This window comes from Mytilus trossulus, chromosome 1 (genome assembly GCF_036588685.1).
Source record: "Mytilus trossulus isolate FHL-02 chromosome 1, PNRI_Mtr1.1.1.hap1, whole genome shotgun sequence".
Classification (NCBI taxonomy): domain Eukaryota; kingdom Metazoa; phylum Mollusca; class Bivalvia; order Mytilida; family Mytilidae; genus Mytilus; species Mytilus trossulus.
Window position 1 is genome coordinate 41,886,486 of NC_086373.1, and position 23,888 is coordinate 41,910,373.

Here is a 23,888-nt window from a genome sequence, read left to right on the forward strand (position 1 = left end):
ATATCGAGGAAATTCCTGTATGAGGACATATGGCACATTTCAACTGTTTTTGTGTTTTTTGGGCTGGGGTTATGTGGAACTCAACTTTTTTAACTTTTAACTCGCTCTCTCTTTTTCGCTGCTACATGCGGTCGTTGCTCCTCACGTCTATCCAGTGTTCCTGGTATAACTTTTTTTTCTAGTTCTATGTTAAATTCCAAAATTACAATAATGTCTTCAACAATGAGCCAAATCTTACACTTTACTGAAAAATCAATTGTCAATATCACCGGTTCGTGCGGATTTATCAGATAGATGCCGATAGCAACACGCTTGTACGGTGCGAAATAGATGCGAATCCCAGATCATGAATTACAGTCAATGATATCTTCCATAAAATTCCACTGTAAAACATATAAACAAGACCAACAATTAGAAAACCACTGGGCAAATCAATAAATTATTAGCAGCTTGGCAGGAAAATAATACGGACAGAACTATTAAAAAATAGAGAAAACATGAGATTTGTGAATATGACAATAATAACTTGAAATGTGGTCGACTAATGTTTTTTAATAACAGCGCATTCTCTTTAGTTTATATCAATAGATATCATTCGATGAATTAAAGTAAACAAGAAAAACTGAGCGCTACCGCTCACTGGTGATACCTCCGCCGAGAAATATATTTCGGTAAACAGGAAGTTGTTGAGTGATGAATCTGAAAACCCATCACATACTGACTTACATATAAACCCGGAAACCAAATTTCAGAAATCCTTGTACAAAATGTATTGTAGTTCCTGAGAAAAATGTGACGAAAGTTGTCAACGTGGCTATCATGTGTAAAATGATACAAGTGTTCGGTATACAGGAAGTTGTTGAGTGATGAATCTGAAAACGTATCTGAAAATGTGACGAAAATTTTCCAACTTGGCTATCATGTGTAAAATATAAATACAAGTGTTCGGTAAAGAAGAAGTTGTTAAGTAATGAATCTGAAAACGCATCACACGGTATATCTTACTTATATAAACCCTGAAACCGAATTTCAGAAATCCTTTTCAAGAAGTTCCTGAGAAAAATGCAACGAAAATATTCATGGGACGGATGGACTGACTAACGGACTGATGGATGAATGGACAGACAGTGGTAAACAGTATACCGCCACTTTTTTAAAGCGGGGGTATATATACAATGTAACTATAGTCTTTTCGTTGTCACTTTGAATTTTGAAAATGATACTAACACTGATGAAACAGAAATTTAGTAATTGGTAAAGACTGTTTTGACCACCAGTTTGGCTTGTGTTTTTTTTTGTTTTATTGTGTTGTTTTGGTTGTTGTCTCATTGGTAAAATTAACTAGAGACGATTTTATATATTTGTGGATCTTTATCGATTACTTGTTTTATTTATTCGTTCGTTCGTTCGTTATTTCGTTCGGATTCGTTCGTTTTTTCATTCATTCATTCATTTACTCGTTCCTTCATCACTTCGTATGGTTTTGATTTTGATTTTATATTCGGTCAAAAATTGTGTTACGTTACTGACTAAATGTTGCTTCTCCTTCTTAATTAATTGTGATAACCTCCTTAATTACTATTGAATAATGGGTAGCGGAATTATCTGATCATTTTATCAAGATGTCTATGACATTTACACTAATCATCAAAGAAGATAACCTGAACATGTATATGTACCTGTCAATTCCGCTACTTTTACCTTGTAGTAATACTTTTATATCAACTAGGAATGTGCTATTTATAGGCATTGACTTGCGTGATATTAACACAAAATGCAAACAATTTTTAATGCGTATTAAAAATTACCAATAGTATTTATTATACAATCATGTGTTATTTGCAGTTTTAGCCATATTAGTGAATGCCCCTTGTTGGCCAGTGATTCTGAAACTGTCTATCTTCCGGCTAAGTTATGCATTAACAAATGTAAAATTGATTTATACGATGGTCAGCGACATGACGTGTATTGACCTTTCAAAACAAATATAAAACTACTACACATTGAAGTGACCATTAACACACTTGAGTAAATTTTGAATTGACCATCGTTTTTGGTGTGAAAATGGAGGAAATGGACAATTACAGTGAAGGTATTCAAGATTTAGACGATGATAAAAATGACTACAATCTATTATCAGGTAAATAAACTATATATATAAGTAAAAGTAATAACATTTACTTCATTCAGGTAGAACAAGTAAACCGATCGATACATATTTATGTATATTTAATCTCCGAATGATATATATTTATTTGTAATTTGTACATTTTAATTCATACTTGACATGATATACACCTATTTGACCCAGGTCACTCTTTTTTACATGGACGAACTGTCACATGCAGTTCTCTTTGTGTCATATTTTGCATAAAGATAGATTTTTGTTAATTCGTGTTCATTTGTTTTACCTTTGTCCAAACTAGCTATAGGATTTTTTTCGGAGGTTGAATTTAAATAAATTTCCTTTTGGATTTTACTTTTAAGGTCATTTTTATCATATCCATGATATTCAGGATTAATTTCCAAATAAATGACAGGACAAATAATTATTTTAATTGAGACGGTAACGACGTTTCCTCATTATATAATGTGATCGTCGTTATAAATCGATTTATAGTTTCACAATATAAAAAATAATAAGAAAATCTGGTTCAGTTTATTTTAAACCAGAATCAATACAGCTGATATATAAATCATAAAATGATAAATATGTAAATGTTATAATAACAATACATTTTAAATAAATTTGGAGGTAAGACTAAAAAGCATGTCATTCAAATGATTGTCATGTAAATTTCCTATCTGTGATGTATTTTACATATTTTCTTGAATTAGACAATAATTCCTTTACATTCTTGGTTGAAAATTATACAGAACAAATTATTTTTTTTAAAAACAGATGCATTTGTATGAAATAGATTTGAATATACCATTTGCTTAAAGCCATATTTTGGACATTCTAAACTGAATGAAATTAATCATTATTATCGCCATGGTGACATTAAATACATACCGTAATCTTTAATGACTTGCTCTAGATCTTTTTGTGAATCTTACCATGATTTTCGATATTAAGCTTGTGTGAACAAAGTCTTTTCTTAGTAAAAATTTAATACATTGTGAAGATAAGTGTTTTAACAAATAAAGCTGGTGATGGTTTTGCTAAGCTATCATAAGACCTGTCAAAAGATACTAGTTTATCTTATCATACCATGATCCTCTTAGGATTATCGCAGACCTCGCCTCGAAACTGCCGTAGGTTGATCTTAGCAAAAATATCCTAAACCTGTCGCAAGTTCTTAATATTAAAAAAAAAAATGGATTTATGGAAAATTCATGTAAATGAGGAATGTGTTTCCCATATATTACTAAACGTCTTGAATTATATTTCATAATTAGATAATTTGCAAAATAAATATAAAAAGTTAGTGTAATTCATATAAATACTCTGTTAATAAATTTAAACACCAATATAATATAAAAATTTTAAAAAACAAAATGAAGAATATAAGAAACAAATGATGGGGGTTTTTTTGTACAAAAGAGTAAAATTCAAATTTTCTTGTATCGGTTATAATAATAATGTCAAAAGGATAAAATCGTAAAAGTATACTTTTGGATGCAGTGGTTACTTATATCTTTAGTAAGACCATGCACCATAAGACACCTCTCGTGTAGTCCGAACTATATGAGCAGGTTTAAGATATGTCTTAAGGTAGGACCATTTTGTGAAACCCAATTAAGATAAAGATGTGTCGTAAGACCATCATAAGTCATGTCTTAGTCCTTATACAGTTTTGTAAAACTGTCCCCAGTAATTGAAAAACAATCAATAGTACATTTTGATGACGATTCGAAAAATTTTGATGACGAAATTGGTCATTAAGCCTTTGTTTAAATAATTTTTGAAATATTTCTTCGCATACAACATTTTTTGCATACCAAACATGCCCAGAACCTACGCCAAGTATTTAAACATACATTTAACGTTATTAACCCATGATATGACTTATTTACACTCATCATACATTATATATTTAGTGCACTTAGAATACAGTTTCTCGTTCGTAATAGACGAATCCAATATTTTACCATTCTTACTTTACGAGATATCAACAGAGGAAATCGTCCCCACTCAGAATAAATTATTCCAGAAGAAGTGGTTTGTTTTAGCAGGCAAACTATTATAATTACAGAATTCTATATGAAGTTTCCTATATCAGATGCATTTTTAAAGCTCGATGCTTGTATCAATGTTCCTGAAAACAACCACATTAGTTTTACTTGTATTAACAATACAATTCAACTTTTTACAATGATAACGAATTTGCAACCAATCAATAGTCTCAGATAACAGTGTCATCTGCATACATCAATAAAAATAATGAAAGTGTGATTTTAAATCCGCTGGCAGACATAAGCATTTAATAAACTCAAGTAAAATATCATTTAAAACCAATGAAAATAGTAAGGATGATAATGATTCCCCTTGTAATACACCTTTTATACAGAGAAAATTTCAGAAAATTCTTTAAGACTTTTGACACAGCTCATAGAATTTTCATATACAGATTTTTTAGGATTGAAAATAACAACATTTTGCAAGCTAAAATAGGGAAAATTTATAAATGGTTTAAATGCAAACGAAACAAATACCAACCAGAGACCAAAAGATGCTACTCTAGATGTAGGTCACCGAACGATTAAAAAAACTTGTACCGTACGGTAAAAACCAATAAAGGTCACAACATTAAACATGACAATTTGTCATATGTAAAACTGTTACAAATTAAACAAGGACCCAACGGCTTGATTGATGTATATAACAACACACACATTGTATATTATTTTATCTAGTTATTGGAGGTTGTTGGTGCATACGTGTTTTGTTTTTTTTAATTTCGTGAATTGTGACCTTACGGTACGATGATGTATATATATAGTTACATCTCTTCCAAACATTTATTTATGAAAAGCCGACAGAAGATACCAAGGGCCGGGACAATTAATCACACTCCGAAGAAAAACATCGTATACCAAGGCCTACATGGAAAACGAACGGGAATTCGTCGAATAACTACAAAACTCTTCATACAAAACTAAAGACCTGCAACGCGAACCCCAATAAAATGGCACAAATCTCTGGTCCTCAGGCTGGATCGGAAAAATATATCGCGTTAAATAGTGCCAGGTCGTGTTTTTCGTTAATTACAGTATTTTTGTTATGGTAGGTCGCATTAGATGATGTTATTACGGAGATAACGGTTACGACAATTATAACATATCCGCGGACATATATGCTGATTTGGGGGTAAACCAAGTAAAAGAAGATTTTAAATGCAGTATTTCTTTTATCATCTTTTCCTATTATAATAAAGATTTTGCTGCTTTTCGTGAATTTCATTTCATATCAAACCTTGGGCCTTGGTGTCTGAGTGGTCTCAGTTGTCATCGAGCGGGGGAGGGGGGAATTGTCGCACAACTATATCACAAGCATGTCGAATGAACTCCAACCATAGTTTTCCTACCTAAGGTCGGTGGTTTTCTTCGGGACCCTGGTATCATCTGCCATTCAAACTGTCAAGAAATGGCGCGAAATATTTTAAATGTGCTGAAAGGTGCATTAAATACATATCAATCAATCAATCAATGATCGATGATGTCTTACTAACATCCTTCATTGTCTTTTAAAAATCATTTCGTAAAATGGATACTCATTGTTTTGATAGACAAACAACCACAACAGAAAGCAGTCAAAATAGACGAAAAAGGTATACTGAGCATGAAAATATTCAAAAATTGTAGCCTGCGCATGTGCGGTTGTGAAACTACATTTGAATGATTTTACTTACATTATAACATTTAATGCTTATGTATATTCCTAATTCATTAATTTGAAGTCAATAAACATGAATATTATAACAATTATAACATTAATCATTTAATAAATGTCAGAAGATGAAGTAGTATGATTGCCAAAGACCCAACTCTCCACAAGAGATAAAATGGCACAGAAATTAACAACTATAGTTCATCGTACGTCCTTCAACAATGAGTAAAAACTAAATCGCATAGTTAGCTTTAAAGGCCCCGAAATGACAAATGTAAAATAATGCAAAATGTCTGTTCGAATTTAAGTTTTACGGGATTATTAAGAGCACCGAAATAAGCGTTGAACTAAACCCGTTAAACCAAAATGGATAGAATAACCTTGTTTTGCCAATATGGTCATACATTTTACATGTACTTGTGCCCTGTTTAGTTTTTATTAGTCAGTATTTGCAAGAGTGGAATTCATTATTTGTGTAAAATTAGCTGGGCTTGCATGTAAACTTACTTTGGTGAGAAGCATGTTAAATTGGGTAAACAGAATTGCATGTGCATTTCAGAAGTAAAGAAGATCGAATTGACCAATTCACTGACAAGTTCAAGTTTGTATGAAAGTAAACTCATCACAAGCAGAATTACAAAATATTTGGAACGACGCAAAATCACACAAAATCCTAACGTAAAGTAAAATTATCCACTAGGTATGAATTAAAGAATAGTAAAAGATAAACTTAAAGGTAGCTTTTTCAAACTAATAAGTAAACCAGAATGAATATTTACCAATCAGGACACATCATATGGATTTAGTGTAGAGAAGCTAAAGATGATTCTAGATTTTTTAACCAATTAAATTCTTGTTTTTGAAAGTACAAGGTCACTGGGGTAAAGCTGATGACCGTAACTGCATTCACGGTCATCCCAAGATGTCGGATGAAAAATTAGGTCAGTATTTTTATTGTCTGTTAAGGTGTTTCTACATCATTTTCCTTACAAAGCATACTTTGATACGATGTAAATTTATAAAAGATTCACACGGAAGTCACAAATCTCTACCGTGGAACGTGTATAAAACGGGAATTTGGGTTTGAAAAAATCGCTAGGATGACCGTAAATCGTAATCGAGATGACCGTAACAGGATTAGCGATTCATAACAAGGCTGACCGTAATTGGTTAAAAGATGACCGTAAATTGTTAAGGATGACCGTCAATTCTAAGAAATATTCATATTTGTATTCATAACTGTTAGTCGAGTTTGTCTCAATAGGGGTTCGTTAAGCGGTTATAATTATGTTTTATCAATTTCTTTTCAACTATTTGCCGTATTTAGAGTTTATGACAATGATAGTAAATTGCATATTTCTCGTAAATAATTAAATATTTAAGGAATGACTGTAATATTTTTTCTGTCTATGAAGAAATAAGATAAAAAAAAAGTTGGTGCACACTGAAAAACGCGCGTAGCGGGTAATTTAACAGTGTGCATCACATTTTTTATGTTATTTGGAATAGACAGACAAAATATTACAGTCATTTCTTATAATTTAATTTTAAATTCCATTTTAAACCAGGAAAAAACGTTGATAGCGTCACGGTAACATGATTAAATTATGTCTATGGGCTCATATCAAAATAACGTCAGCCAATCAGAAGACGCGTTATATCTAAAATTAAATTATTTATTGATAACAATGTTAAAATTTGAATACAAATCAAATATTTTATTTTTCCAATCAGGGTCCCAAAGCGGGCATTTATACAATTACCAATAATGAAAGTACATGTATATGCAACAAACATTGAAAATTATATAACGTGACAGATATTATAATAGACAAATGACAATAAATTTGTTCATCTGTATAGGAGACACAAATTCAAGGGACGGTGCTGTAGGATATACTGTTGATTGCGATAGGCAATAACAGCAATCCTCCTCGTGACAGAAGCAGATGAACAAAAATAAATAGAGAAACTGAATCCTGTCACTCAACAAATATTTTTTTTAAATAACAACAATAACAAATTTTGCGAAACATGGAATATAAATCTGCTATTTGCAGTGTTTAACCAGGCATATACACAACTCTTTTCATACAGTTGAGTTCTCACAAGACAGCAGCCGTAGCAATTTCTCTTGAGAATTTAGGTTAATGAAATTGAAACTCCAAATTTCACTTCCATATAGAGGAATAAGCTTAATAGCATGCTCAAAAACATGCATACAGTTCTAGTTTTTAAGGATTTAGAGATAATATGCCTATTAATATTTACATGGTCTAGAGATTTTTCCAAATAGTTGGGAAGGTCATTGATGAAAATCTTAAACAGGTTAGGACTTATGTTATCTCCTTGTATAACTCCAAACTGTGTAGGGAAGAATATAATACAAATTGACAGCGATGCGACGAAAAGTTGAAGTAAAAACATTGATTAAGCATAAGATTATCCAGCGGAATCAGATTAAAATCTTAACATCTGCCTTGAAATATACAAACAGTCCATTGACAACACCGGATCGATCCGATGGAACTGCAAAATTTATTCAGCATTCAGATGGTTTGACTGAGATTAAACATTCCGTAACAAATGAAAAGCAATAGTTCATAAATATAAAAAAGATGTGGTATAATTGCCAATTAGACAACTCTGCAAAAGACAATTCTCCACTGGAGACCAAAATGACACAGAAATCAATAGCTATAGGTCACCGGACGGTCTTCAACAATGAGCAAAGTACATACCGCATAGTCAGTATAAAAGGCCCCCTAAATAACAATGTAAAATAAATTCAAACGAGAAAACTAAAGACCTAATAAATTTCTTTTTTAATTCCGTTGGACACTCTTCTTGGACATAATCGCCACTGACTTTAAAATTGGAGGAGCATCTTTTGAATGCTATAGTTAGTTCTTCTAAATTTATAATTTGGTTTTCACTTGTATAATTTAGATTTTTACAGTACTATATACATTGTACATCAGATAGATTTAGAAATGTAAAAAATGTTGAACAATCCAACCCCCTTGTATATTTAAAAGGTGCCCTCCAATAATATATATGCAACACTATAGTGCAAAGCAGGTGCAACATATATACACCTGTTTCCTTTGGTTATAAGTTACAGGCAGGTTAACATGTTTACATAGTAAGCACATTGTCTACAAAATAGCTCATGTTCAAAGCTAGCAAGATTCCTCTTTCATTCGGATACGATTTAATACAGTTGGTGAACAATGTATTTGAAGCAAGTCTTATTTTCTTCTACCTATAGGATAATGCAGTCTTATAAATACGTTTTATACCAACACAATTAATTATTTGATACAAAAAAGGTAATACAAATACGGATATCTGTTAGAATCGATGGTCATCCTTTATAAATTACGGTCATCCTTTACAAATTACGGTCATCTTTTTACCAATCACGGTCATCCTGGTTTTATGTTACGGTCATCTTGAAAATATTTTACCTACGATTTACGGTCATCTTAGCGATTTTTTCAAATCCAATTTACTGTTTCATACACATTTCTCGGTAGTAATATGTGATTTCCGTGTGATTCTTTTATACATTTACATCTTACCAATGTATGCTTTGTAAAGAAAATGCTTTAGAAACACTTAAACAGACAATACAAATACTGACCTAATTTTTCATCCGACATCTTGGGATGACCGTGAATGCAGTTACGGTCATCAGCTTTACCCCAGTGAAGGTAAGACATCAATGAATTATAACATCTTTATTAGATACACTTCGAGGGCGTTAGCCAAAATGTATCGAATTTACACCAATATGTGAATTGTCAATGTAGAATGATAGTTTTCAATAATTTAGGAGATGGCATTTCAGTAACTTTATTATATGTTATAAAAAATCATGAAAAATGCAAGATATGAAAAAGAAGATGTGGTATGATTGTAAATGAGAAAACTATCAACAAAAGACCAAAATGTCACAGACATTAACAACTATATGTCACCGTACGGTCTTCAACAATGAGCAAAGCCCATACCGCATGGTCAGCTATAAAAGGCCCCGATAAGACAATGTCAATCAATTCAAACGAGAAAACTAACGGCCTTATTAATGTAAAAAAATGAACGAAAAACAAATGTGTCATGTATGCAGTTCACATAAACAAACGACAACCACTGAATGTACAGGCTCCTGACTTGGGACAGGCACATACATAAATAATTGGGGGGGGGGGGGGGGGGTAAACATGTTAGCGGGATCCCAACCCTCCCCCTAACCTGGGACAGTGGTATACCAGTGCAACATAAGAACGAACTATAAAAATCAGTTGAAAAAGGCTTAACTCATCAGATGGACAAAAATACAAGTGGACGTGGCCGCGTACTTATACATTCCGACACAAAAAGACACAATGAACAGATCTGAGAGTACTCACAGTTATCTGACAGCTAGTTCGAAGCCACTAACAACTAACAACAAAAATCATGCATCTAAGAGTAAAAGATGTCAATTTTCAGTCACTCCAGACGGTTTAATTTGATTATTGTAAAACACCAGTCATTTGAAATAAGACTGGGTAACAACGTTTTTCTGTAGTCTTTATAGACTAGTCGAATCTGTCAACATTGTATTTTTTGGTGCTTTACTATTTGTGTATGTTAATCACAGGATAAGAATAAACTGAAGTTTTTCTAAAATCATTTCAAGACTTGTCTAATCTGTCAACATTGCAATTTTTGTGCTTTACGATTTGTGTCTGTTAATCACAGGACAAGAAGAAACTGAAATAAACGATGCAGGACCAAAGAAAAAGAAAAAGAAAGCGAAGATCAGATTTAGAGACATTGTTGACTTGATGAAACGAAGAGAAAGCCAATACAGTCAGTATGACGAAGAAACCAGTAATGTTCTGAACATGTTAAGGGTACATTTTGGAGACCCTTTTTCTCGCTGCTTGGGCGAGAAAAATACAGTCAGAAAAGTACCTATTAAAATGATCCTGCTTCTTATCAAGCTTATTTTAGTCACTGCTCAGGTAAATAATTATATTCTTCTTATCGTTGATATATAAATACTCTTCGTTGGTCTTATTATGCCTCTTCAATCTTTTATACACTAATGTCACCCAATTTTGTTGCTAAAGGTGGAACATCAGTATATAGATCTATTTCCTCAGATAGATTTTTTTTTATACTTTGCCAAATTGAAGCTTTTGCTATGCTTTTTTTCAATATAAAAAAAGTCATTTATCTCTACTCCCATCTAAAAGTTGTAAAATTTATTCTAAAAGCAAAATTATTTGTTATTTGCGAAAAAATTTGGATTATGCATTACATCACTTTCTTTGCTTTATATAAGTAAACAGTCTGGAACGTAGACTGGTTCCCGATCGCAATATTAAGTATGTTACACATATACCAATATAACTGAGAGAGTATGCTAATAGCTAATACCTGGAACGTAGTCCCGGGGACCAGGATATCTGGAACGTAAATTGGAAGTCTGTCTAAAAATTTAAAGATTTAGGCAAAACGTAAATTATACTTTCTTGACAATATTTGATGCTAACTTTTATTTTTCCCGTACATGTAGTTAATCATGTTTGGTAGTGAAAGAGCAGAGTTCGTAGAATATCTTAAAGGCAACAATATCGCAATGAAGAACCTATTGTTTAAAGATTGGGACCCTGAATATGAGGCGTTCCCGTATCCACCAGGCATTGGGCCTTATGCAGTGTATACTATCGATGATCTACATGAACATATTGATTATGCTGTGAACAGGGTATGCTTTAATGTTCTTGGAAATATATGTACTTATTGGTCAAACCAAGAATCACATTTCAATGGAATACTATAATTGTTGGTTTTTGGCCGCTATGTTCAGGTCATGCGACACCTCGAAGTGACGGTCATGCGACACCTCGAAATTATTATTACTGTAATAACGTTGTTAAACCTCAAGAAAATATTTTTCGTTTTTACATGTACAAGTAATTTACTTTACAGAGACTTATTTTTCAATCATTAAGAAAGTGGTTCAGGCGTGCCATATGTATCCTCAAGACAATTTTGAGCTGGACCATATCGTAACTAAAGTTACCTGTTTATCATTGACTATTATGTTGACCATAACCTGTCTTTTTTTGTCATTTACGCTTTTGTAAAACATCGCATCTCCGTTCATCCAATATAAATTAGAACATGTGGTATGAAAGCCAATGAGACAACTCTCCATCCAAATCACAATGTATAAAAAGTTAACTATTATAGGCGAAGGTACGTCTTTTAAAACTTGAGACTTGACTCGCACTGAACAGGCAGCAAGCTATAAAGGGCCCCAAAATGACTAAGTGTAAAACAAATCAAACAGGCATACTAACGGTGTTATTTATATAAAAAAAAAAACGAGGAACAAGACACACCAACAAACGACAACCACCAAACAACAGGCTCTAGCCTAATCTATACTATTCAAGCCCAGTATACCAATAGCATTTATTAATCATGCGATATTAGTAGTAAAGTCTTCACTAAACCCATATTTATTTTATTTTCAGTATTATAAGCTTCCAGGAACTGCTGTTGGGTCATTCTTTTTGGGACACCTGGAAGATTCAGACCACAGTAATAAAAAAGAAATCTGCATTAAATATTACAAAGAAGGACACTTCCACAGAAATGGAACGATAGACTTAGATCCCACTATTATTAATAGTATGTAAGAATACTTAATGGATTTTTTTAGTCCCATATGCTCTTCAACTTTTTATTTTCATTTGGCTTTTAAACTTTTTTTAGTCGAGCGTCGTTGTCGAGTCTTTTATTTAAAACAAATACATGTCTGGCGTACACAATTTTAATCCTGGAGTAGGTTTCATAGAAAACTTACTCCCAAGATTGTTCGTAAGTGTACTGAATTGTTCATGACTTACGATCATATCTTATTCGTAATTTAAAAAAAAATAAAAATCGACTTCTGGTATTTATGATGACTTTTTTTACCTTTGTAAAAATGAAAAATATATAGTATGGCTAAATTGGAATCATGACTCACATACTTCACATATATTGTCGAGCAATCAACTACACTGAACTGGGTATACTCCTACCGTGAAGTTATATCGCTTATTTCCGAAATATTGAGACTATAGAAGAAAGAAAATGCTGCGTATTGGAGTCATAGAAAAGGCAATAAAAAAATAGTCATCCTTGTATTCAGTTTTTTTATATATATACTTTTGGATTTATTTTACTTATTTGTTACAATTGCAAATACTAACTACTTTTTTCAGAATGCAAAATATTAACGTCAAATTTTACAACTTATGGTTTTGATCCAACAATCAGACAACTAATGACCAGTGTTAATGGATCTTTAGTGAGGTAAGATTGTTTTTTCACTGGCATTCATGTTTTATTTCTCGCTGTCTGCTTCGCTATTATTCATGCTTTTTTTTATGTAAATCCTGATTTCTTTTTTACAGCAATTCATGCTCTCTGTTTCACAATAATGCTTTTCACTTTATCACTCTCTTTTTCTCTGTAACTTATATTCTTTTTTTCGCTGTAAATCATGCTCTCTCTTTCGCTGAACTTTGTGCTCTTTTTCACATTAATTCATGCTTTTTTTCCCTTATAATTCATGCTTATTTTTCCTTGTTATTCATGCTCTCTTTTTCATTGTTATTCATGTTGTCTTTTTCATTGTAATTCATGCTCTCTTTTTCACATTAATTCATGCTCTCTTTTTCTCTGTTAATAATGGTCTCTTTTTCATTGCTATTCATGTCTTCTTTTTCCTTGTAATTCTTGCTTAATGGTTTCACTGTAATTCATGTTCTTTTAATGGTTATGTTCAATAACCGATGAGATAACAACCAGTCAGAGACCAATGCACGATAATTAGAACATCTATCTATAGGTTACAGTACGGCCTTCAACAATGAACAAAACCAGTACCACAAAGTAAGCTATAAAATGCTCCAAGATAACAAAATGTTGCACCATCAATATAATTTATGTTAAAACTAACAAAAGAATGACAAACATTACAGAAAACAACAAACGACAACAAGTGATTTGCACGCTTCTGATAAGTGACACGCTAATAAAGAAGATAAAAAGCATGCTTGCGAGCGCTTAATTCTTAACCTAACAAACGACAGTGGTATCAAATCCCAAACTACTGTAAACTTAACTATAAATGTCATGATCAGCCATGAATGCTCGACTCTACAGATCGAAAAGAGACATAAAAGCGTTGTACCAATCTAACAATGTTCGCAGTCTCTGTTCTTTATAGTGAACGCAATCATGTAAATGATACCAGAATGATGACAAAGAGTAATCAAGTTTTCAGTAAAGTACGGATACAATCTTGCATATTGGCAAATAGTTTAACCCGCAAGTCATAATGACTACAAACTCGCTTCAGAGAATTCCCAAAGTGTATGCCTACGTGTACGTTAACGTTTATAATAAGATAGTATTTATAAATAATCAATTATTTATCAATATTTTTAATGAACTATTTCTACTGACTGTAGATGATTTATACAACCTTTATATATATAGACACACCAACGGTAACATATTTCTGAAACAAAATGAAATTGCATACAAACAAACCACAACCAATATAATGATACATGATTACTTTTCAGGTTGTTGGGTGTCGAGCTTAAATTTACTGTAACTTCCATACGTATAGATATGGAAGAACCAGCAACAAGGTCCCAGTGCTTTAGAGTAGCTGGAATGGTTTGTATCTACTATTTGCTCGATAATCAGTTCACAAGAATTGTATTGAAAATGATATGCAAATGATGTGAAATGATATGAAAATATAAAGAGGTCAATGTATTCCTTTTTTTTTTATAGTAGAAATCACTTTGTCTCGATATGAAGCGCGAAAAAAAGAGACGCCGTCTTGCTATAAAATCATTTTTCTCCTGTTTTTTAAAGCACTTCTCATACCTTTAAATGATTAACATATTAAATACGAAGACGGTGAACCCTTCATATTTTCAAAACGTATTGACTGAGTGAAATTATTACATTTGCAAAATTGTATTAAAGAAATGAATCTCAATGTTCTTTCAGTGTATTTTCACATTGTGGTTTGCAGTCAGTATTTAGAAATAAAAATATAGCGTTCTGATACTTTAAATACACTTTGAATAAAGAATGCGATGTACACCAAATTTAATCATGATTTTTATATATTCAGATGCAGGTCAACGAGTTCTAAATGTATACAAAATTTCATTAAAATCTGATTACCTAACCTGAACACATGGACAGAAAGTTCGGAACTTGTAAACGTTTATTCTACGAAATAAAAAAAATAGAAAAATAAAAAAAAATATATATATAAAAACTTCTGTGCACTGAATTTCAATTATAATATATAATTTGTACATATTCCAGATTACTTTCGACAATGTTAAGCTGAACGGACAAATAAAACAAGATTTGAAGACATGGATTGACAGTTTTCAGTGTGCAGGTTTTATCGAAAATAAATGTAGGTAGTATAAAATTGAGAAATTAAATGGGGAATGTGTCAATGAGACAATAACCCGATCAAAGCAGAAAAGGCAAAAGGCCACCAATCGCTCTGCAACACTGCGAGAAAATTCTGAACCCGAAGGCAGGATTGAGCTTGCCCATAAATACAAATGTGTGCTAGTTCTTTAATATTTTGGGGATCTTGTTAAGTATTGTATATCACAGTTGCACTGTTATCTGGCATTTCATTGGCATTGATTCAGTGATCTTTTCAATAAGGGAGCATCCATTTAATTTTTTTTTTTAAATGGGATAAAAAAAATTTCTGAGTCAGAACAAATTTATTTAGATTTTCAACCCTATCAATCAAATTATTTTTCTACAAAATTTTACACTATTATAAGGTATGGGGGGAAATTCTGCATTCAGTATAAAAAAATCATCTGTTAGACCAGAATTTTTGTTGTTCATCAAATTTGGGATCAGAATATCTTTTGAGAACCCGTCCCCTTGAAGTTAAATAGTTGTTCCGTAAAATTTACCATATAAGAAGCTTTAAACAAAACACTGCCATTATTGTGAGAGAAAAAATGAAATATTTCCCTAGAATGAGTTCCTCTTTGTCAGGTTTTTTTTTTTTTGCAAATTCACCTGTTTAGCTTCATTATTTTTAAACAATGATAATTGTATCCCTTATTTCTATTGTCCAAATTTGTGAACTGCATGTTGAGTTCATAAAAAAGGTAGGTAAACACGTAGTATTTTACAAAATGTAGTCTTTTTAATATTGAAAAAATAACGGTAAATAGCTGAAAAGCTTCCATCAACAAAGCTTCAGACAAACTTGGAACCATGATACATTCTTCCATACATGCCATATTCGTGTCTTTCCAGTTATTGAAGATGATATTGCTGTAGCTGTGATGTTACTTGTGGCGACGATGTTATCACTATTATTGTCTGTTCGTTCATTCTACTTTTCTATAAAGACACTAAAGGTATTATGTATTTTATAAAAGGGGGAGAAAGAACTTGTATATAAACATTTACCTGACTTCTCATATTAAATCGGTTGCACCTCTGATTTGTTTTGCTAATAAAAAAATCAAACATTTCCGGATTTTCAAAATGGTTTAAAATAGATATGTATCATATGCAGACTGGACGGTTGATATTTCTTCTACTTAATTTCTTTCCCTCAAATTTCAGTCTTTTCGGAATTTTTGTTTTCACATCTTGCACAATTTCATTAAATACCTCAAATAAATGATGTAGGTATTTAGAGCTAATTTTATCATTAGTACATGTAGCAATTTATAAAATAAAAGCTAAATCGTCACAAACTAGCCTAAGAGTATCCTTAATCTTACAACATTGAACACTGCAGGTCGCATTACACATTATAACTTACAATGGACTCAAACAGTAAGCTTTTTTTTGTGAAAAGAGTGTTTCTAAGCCTAGTAAATATACATCTGCTATTTTAAGACAATAAACAGTTATTGTCTATGCATCCGTCTGTCCGCGTTATAATTGGTGAACTGAGAGTTGGGAATTTATCGCATTCTGGGTAAAATCCAAATAAGTGTACATCAAAACGTTGTTATCGGTTAAAAACGTCTAAACAATGGAAGGTCAACAAATGACACCCGGAACGTTATTATAATTTTGGGATACGAACATTAAGATTTCCTATAGTCCCTTATATTCTAAAGTGGCGAATTAAATGTGAATAATTTCATACATTATAACTATAGGTAACTACTGACTATTTTCGACGAAGACATCCCGTCATTGATGGAAAGGCTGTGGAGGAATTATCAGCTGAGGGAAAATGGGAAATAGTTAAAGCACGTGACATCCTTATAATTATAAGTGATGTATGCACCATTGCAGGAACAGGATTCAAGATGGTTATAAATTCTCAGGTAACAATTAATATGCATTTACATAAGTCACAAGTCAAAAGTCATTTCACCGTCAATTTTTTTTGTGTGTTTATGCAAATTAAAATTTAATTACTCGCAAAAAAAAAGAACCACCAAAAATACACTATTGTTTACTATGAAATAGTTGTAGATGCAAAATGGCGCTAGTCTATTTGAGAATAAAACTAACGTTCGATGCTTATTTCAGTTGTTTGGAAATCCAAAGAATAGTAATAGTCTGTCAGCTTTATAAGTAGTTATAACTATTAAAATAAAATCACTATATGATTTTTTGCATGTTTTGAAAATTGTCTAATATTTTTTCTTCTTTTAATTTTCAGGCCCTTTCTAGTTCTTCAAATATGTATGATGCTTGTGGTATATTGCTAGGTTCTGGTTGCCTTTTTGTGTGGTTCGGTGTTCTCCATTATTTGTCCTATGATTCCAGACTAAATGTAAGTGATATAATAATTATTTGGATAGGTTATTTTTACTGCTGTTGAAAAGGCAAAATTGGAGGTTTTATTACGAAACTATGTCATGATAAAAGTTCACCACTTTTGTATGTTCACGCCGCGGCGTAGGAGGTATAATATATTTCCCTTGTCCGTATGTACGTCCCGAAATTAATTACCGTTCTCTAACATTACTTCGCCCAAACCAAACAGTATGAAAACTTATACGCAATGCGTATTAACACCAAACACAAATTAAGTTTGAATTAGCTGTCAACTTTTAGGAATTTTTGGTTCTCAATGCTCTTTAACTTCGAACTTCATTTGAACTTTTAACATTTTTTAATTCGATTGTCACTGACGTGTCTTAGAGTGTAGACGAAACGCGCGTCTTGCGCAAATATAAAATTTGAAAACTGGTATCTATGATGAGTTTATTTTCACCGTTCTCAAATTATGTCTCGTTATAAATATACATTATCTAGCTTTGAGATATATATATATAAACAAAAATAATAATTGTCGAGATAATTCATTTGGAGTGTATATATTTTATTATTTCCAAGAATTTTTTCCGTTCTATTATGCAGTTCAATCATCACTTCAATTTTCTTATTATTAGATTTAAGTTATGAACTTTGTATTAGATATTAAAAAATATATGTATATTTTATGTTTGCAGTTACTATTCAGAGTGATGGCAAAGGCATCTGGACAAGTGATGAGATTTTTGTTCTGTTTCGTCATACTGTTTATTGGTTTCACGCTGTGTGGATGGGTTGTTTTAGGTCCATATCATATGAAGGTATAACAGTAAATTAGTTTTGTTCGCTAGTACTTCGAATGATTCAGCGCAATCTATCGACCAGAGTCCTCTCGAGTATAACGACTGAATTAGTTGGGTTACTTCGCTAGCCAAGGATTTCGATCCAGGGGAGAGTATGGGACTGGAACTTACTCCTTGGCAAGCAAAGATGTATACTATGAGACTTGGAAAAAATATGAAAAAAGCAAGTTAAAGGATTACTGAACTCGATATTGTAATCTTTTAAAATACTCGTTATCAATTTATATCAAAGTTAAGAGTTGTGATTATATGTAAGCTATGATCACACATAACAAAGCTGTTGATTACGCCATCAGTAATGTAAATTGATCCAAAGGAAGAGAAAACGTAAAATTTAATAATAGATCAATGTGGTACTTCTGTATAAGAATAAGGAAATGTGGTATGATTGCCAATTATAGACAACTATCAACCAAAGTTCATATAAAAGAAATTAAAGGCAACCGTACGACCGTCAACAATGAGAAAAACTCATATAGTTGGCTATAAAAAGCCCTGACAAGAAAAATATGAAACAATTCAAGCAAGAAAACCAACGGTCGAATGTATATCAAAACCATTAACGAAAAACAAATATGACAAACATGAACCAACGACAACCACTGAACTACAGGCTCCTAAACTTTGGACAGGCTCATTAAGAATATAGAATGTATAATAAAAGCGCCCTTAGATTTTGAATAACGGTCGTTCATACAGTTTTGTTACTTTGCATTTAATAGAAATTCAAAGACCTCATGCGTTTCCTGCTATGAAACAGAATATATCACCCGTCATTCAAAAACACGCTCAGTCAAAATGATATGATCGGGAGTAAAACAAAATCGGTGAAATTATTCATCAGACGACAACATTTGTATCTAAAGATCTAAGACTAAGAATGCTGTTTTGAAAAGTCTATAAGTCATTATTGCATAATCTTACAATTTGTCCTTTTTTAGTTTTTCAGAATATGGGAAGCATTCTTTTGTTTATATTCGATATTAGACGGAGATGAATTATATTTGAATTACGTCACAGTAGAAGATGATAAACAGATAGTGTGGTGGTTTAATAGCATATTCATTACCCTATTCCACTTAGTGTTCGCAGTCATTGCCATGAATATATTCATTGCCATTTTTACATCAACTTACGAAGTCATGCAGGTATTGTTTATTTATAACTTTGTTCCGCTTAGTGTTTACAGTTATTGCCATTAATGTTTACATCAACTTACGAAGTCATGAAGATATTCATTGATTGTCCATTTATAACTGTGTTTCACTTAAGTGTTCGAAATAATTGCCATGAATATTATCATTGCCATGAATTTGTACGTCAACTTACGAAGTCATGCAGGTATTCTTTATTTAGAATTTTGTTTCACTTATGATTTGCAGAAATTGCTATGACTATTTGCATTGCCTTTTTAACATCAACTTATAAAGTCATGCTCTTAAATTCGTTGATTAAAACAATAATCAGTTAAAAATTTGTAGTGTTACAAATTAAAAATGTTTGAAGGAATTATGTAAGACATAATTATAGTTTACTAGAAATTGGGTATGATTATTTATTATAATTTTCAAATACTTTATCTGATTTAAATGAATCATCTAAAGCTGCTGAATAGTGCCAAATTATTTTTTAATAGTTATATTGATTTTCATTTTCTAATTGAAAATTACTCCATATCTATATTTCTATATTGGGAAATATTATTAATTTTTTAAGGAAAAAGACGAAAGGAGTGATCTAAAAAAGTGGTTAGATAACTATCGCCATAAAAAGAAATTCAATTTGACAAAAAAATGCAAAACTTGTTTCTGTGGGTAAGTAACACTTACGTTTTTAGTATGGGTGCGTTAATCCGAAATGTATGCCTAAAATCTCTTTGGTTGGATAAAAAATGAAAAAGAAACTAAGATAAGAGGAAAAAAAAGATATTTGAAATATATACTTTTGTATGTTAAATAAAATTAAGAATGGAAAAGGGGAATGTGTCAAAGAGACAACAATCCCAAGAGCAGAAAACAGCCCACGGTCACCAATGGATCTTCAACACAGCGTTAAATAAAACGCACCCAGAAGTGGACTTCAGCTGGCCTCTAAACAATTACTAGTTTAGCAAAAATGGACGTCACACTAAACTCCAACCAAAAGTTAAAAAAAATATATATACACAAGAATAACAAACTCAAAGCCCAGAGGGTGGTTTGATAAAGAAAATGGTATTTCTGGATTTTGCCACAGGTGCTTGAGGACAGGATCCTGTATGAGCCCCATATAGTCCCTCCCCCTCATTATCATAAATCTCAGTATAGTCGAGATTCACGTTGATAGTAAACATGCATATTTAGAGTATAAATATGGTATGTTAGTATATATATGGCACAAATAAGTTATATATATCGAAAAATCTGAGATTTATGATAATGAGGGGGAGGGACTATATGGGGCTCATACAGGATCCTGTCCTCAAGCACCTGTGGATATTGATATAAAAGAACGGTTATCATTTTGTATGGCTGTTTTACGTTTTACAGTTGTTTGTTATAACAAGAACCTTTCGGAGCACAGTCAGGGATTCCTTGAATATAGATATGTATGAAATGTGTTTGCATGTGACTCTGTGTGTTTTATTTTTACTTTTGAAGTTGATGAACCATGTTCATAAGATTTTTTGAAGCCCTACTTCAGGCAGTGGAAATTCTTTTCCTTTTCATTTTTCCGTTGTGGTGTACTTCTAATCTGTTTTGGTTGCAGTGTTCACTATACTTCATTGTACAAGAACCACGTGTTTGAGATTAAATGCAAATTAGAAACTGTAGGAATTCTGGCACAATTCAGGATTCATAATTAACTACACTCCTAAAATCTATTGTAGTTTCGGACGATGAGATAAACAAGTCTTCTTTTCTATACAAACAAGCTATTGATTGTTGTTTAATTAAGAAATAATTCATGCAAGCTATACTTTATTGTAGTTTTAACATTGGTAGGCATTATATTCGTGATTATTTTTGCCCGAGCGATAGTGAGGGCTAAAATAACACGAATATAATGTATAAAGTATAATTGCAACACATGACAGTCATATTAAATGAATTAGTAACAAAATATGCATCATTTAAGAGTTTGTAAGTGTTTAAAGTTAATGAAATATATTAAATGCATGCCAATTTGATCAAATTCATTATTCTGCAGTAGTCAATATACGCATGTGCAAACAAAATTTATTGGATTTAGAGCATGGGTTAATTCACAAAGCGAAAGAAGCACGTCATATTATAATTATTAATAAAATCTTTATCATATTCTTTATTGAAAAAGCACTTTACGCCCATATGGGCATATGGCTTACAAACATCATATTGTGATATACATATAATACACAGCAAAGCTATGAAAATTAACAATACAGAAACTTTCTACTATGATCCTTTCTGTTATAAATGCATTAACGAAACCTTAGTCGTACCCCCACTAGGACATGTAACGTGAAATGTTGTACATTACTTATAAATGCTAATATAAAAATTTTAAGATGTGTTAAGATTGCCAGTGAGACAACTCTTCTACAGAGACCAATGCAAATGACATATTACTCTAGCTCACCCTACGGCCTTCAACAATAGGCAAAACACATACCGCATAGTAGTTTCATTCGTCTCATGATTAATTTTTGTTTGCAGGTGTATTGAGATAGTTGATGGTTGATGACTACAAACTTCAAAAGTAAAGAAGAGAATAGTGTACGAACGCCATTGAAATATAGGATGCGCAGTAACCATAGCATTTTCAATGACATTATTGGTTTTATGCTCAATATTACATCGCCTTTGAGAATATCTGATATTTTACTTAACTTGCTTAAAAGTTTTGTTTATGTTTGTTGTTTTGCCTGTACTCTTTCATTTTATGCCCAGCTTAGTTGTATAAATCGACACATGACTACCTGTGCAGCTTTTTTTTAATGTTATTTGAGAAAAATAAACTGTTTCTCAAATGATGACTGTTCTAACAATTATTCCATTACTTAAGAGTTATGTTGGAGGAAATAGGAAGTGGTGCGGGAACAAGGTGACGAGCTATGGTAGTAAAAATAGAGTTGTTTCATGCATCGTTGACAATGTAATGGAATTTGATGCGACTGTCATACAAGTGAGAGGTTTAGCTAGCTATAAAACTAGGTTCAATCCACCATTTTCTACATTAGAAAATGCCTGTACCAAGTCAGGAATATGACAGTTGTTATCCATTCGTTTGATGTGTTTGGACTTTTGATTTTGCCTTTTGATTTTTGATTTTCCTTTTTGAATTTTCCTCGGAGTTCAGTATTTTTGTGTTTTTACTTTTTATACTTCATACACAAAAAAGTAGTACGGGAGATGGAATAGAAGAATTTTGTTTAGGTTTCTTACAATAACTAACCCCAGTTTAACGGTTTAATTGATAGTAGTACTTTTTAACTCTCAACCAAACATCAGACAAACTTCAAAAATTTAAATCAGTAAATTGATTGACGATTTCAGTTTTATCTATTTTTATACGCCTGTGTTTTAAGGGGCACAGGACATTTGCGCTTTTTAGCCTGTAACATGATAGGAAATTTGCGTTCCAAACATTATCGACACTTGCGCTTTGAATTTTAATACACCTTTAGAGACAGGTACAGGGGAAAATGTATATGTCACGATGGTTTTTTACATGTATCATTGAAAAACAGTCGGTTGATTACATTGAAATTCGTTATATTGATTAACAGGCATCTAAGATAACTATGCCTGTCTTTGATGTCTTCATAATGATTACTTTAATAGGTACATGTAACTATAGCAATGTGCCATGAAACTACTCTTAAACACAAATGTGCTAACCTATGGAATGACTATTTAACTTTTAACCATTAAGAAAATTGTAAAAACGCAAATGTCCTATACAAAAAGCACAAATGTCCATATTTAAAAAGCGCAAATGTCTTATGAATTTAAGCGCAAATATCCATTTAAAAAAGCGCAAACGTCCCTCGCCGGTTTTGAGATCGAAGGAATGATGGTATACCGGTGTCTTACCGTCTGTCTGTAGTCAACAGGTCGTACAATATTATAACTACAACCTGCTTTCATCTTTTCTTATGAAACTGTGGTGAAATGTTTATATCTATTGATGTAAGCTCCCTGTGGATTTTTAAAATTTCTGATTTAATGTTTGGGATCCAAAAAAAGTATGCCATTTTGTATGGTAGTTTATTTTGATGACATTTTGTATGGTAGTTTATTTTGATGACATTTACTTTACTCTTTACTTTATATAAATTTTATATGTATATTGAATTGTTCTTTTTTCAA

At 32.0% G+C, this 23,888-nt stretch overlaps 1 protein-coding gene across 3 annotated transcripts; it reads left to right on the forward strand.

Moving 5' to 3' along the window:
- Nucleotides 1-1,848: 1,848 nt before the first annotated feature.
- On the forward strand, nucleotides 1,849-22,549 carry LOC134724733 (mucolipin-3-like). Of its 3 annotated transcripts, XM_063587945.1 has the most exons (16): nucleotides 1,849-2,140; nucleotides 5,733-5,774; nucleotides 10,583-10,848; nucleotides 11,406-11,597; nucleotides 12,373-12,529; nucleotides 13,108-13,198; nucleotides 14,479-14,575; nucleotides 15,245-15,341; nucleotides 16,220-16,323; nucleotides 17,083-17,253; nucleotides 17,595-17,708; nucleotides 18,391-18,513; nucleotides 19,497-19,703; nucleotides 20,272-20,369; nucleotides 21,084-21,142; nucleotides 22,233-22,549. In XM_063587945.1, exons 1-15 carry the CDS (start codon nucleotides 2,065-2,067, stop codon nucleotides 21,094-21,096), a joined length of 1,848 nt encoding a protein of 615 aa, XP_063444015.1. In that variant the 5' UTR covers nucleotides 1,849-2,064; the 3' UTR covers nucleotides 21,097-21,142; nucleotides 22,233-22,549. The 3 variants fall into 3 exon arrangements, with proteins under 3 accessions (XP_063444015.1, XP_063444006.1, XP_063444023.1); XM_063587936.1 differs by lacking the exon at nucleotides 21,084-21,142 and having other exon boundaries at nucleotides 1,850-2,140; XM_063587953.1 differs by lacking the exons at nucleotides 5,733-5,774; nucleotides 21,084-21,142 and having other exon boundaries at nucleotides 1,851-2,140.
- Nucleotides 22,550-23,888: the final 1,339 nt, after the last annotated feature.

What these genes read in the sequence shown, in the direction of transcription:
- LOC134724733 (XM_063587936.1), top strand. Translation starts at nt 2,065, where the DNA reads ATGGAGGAAATGGACAATTACAGTGAAGGTATTCAAGATTTAGACGAT. An exon ending in AGTCAAAATAGACGAAAAAG is followed by an intron (nt 5,775 to 10,582) that starts GTATACTGAGCA and finishes TGTTAATCACAG; the next exon opens with GACAAGAAGAAACTGAAATA. An exon ending in GCTTTAGAGTAGCTGGAATG is followed by an intron (nt 14,576 to 15,244) that starts GTTTGTATCTAC and finishes TACATATTCCAG; the next exon opens with ATTACTTTCGACAATGTTAA.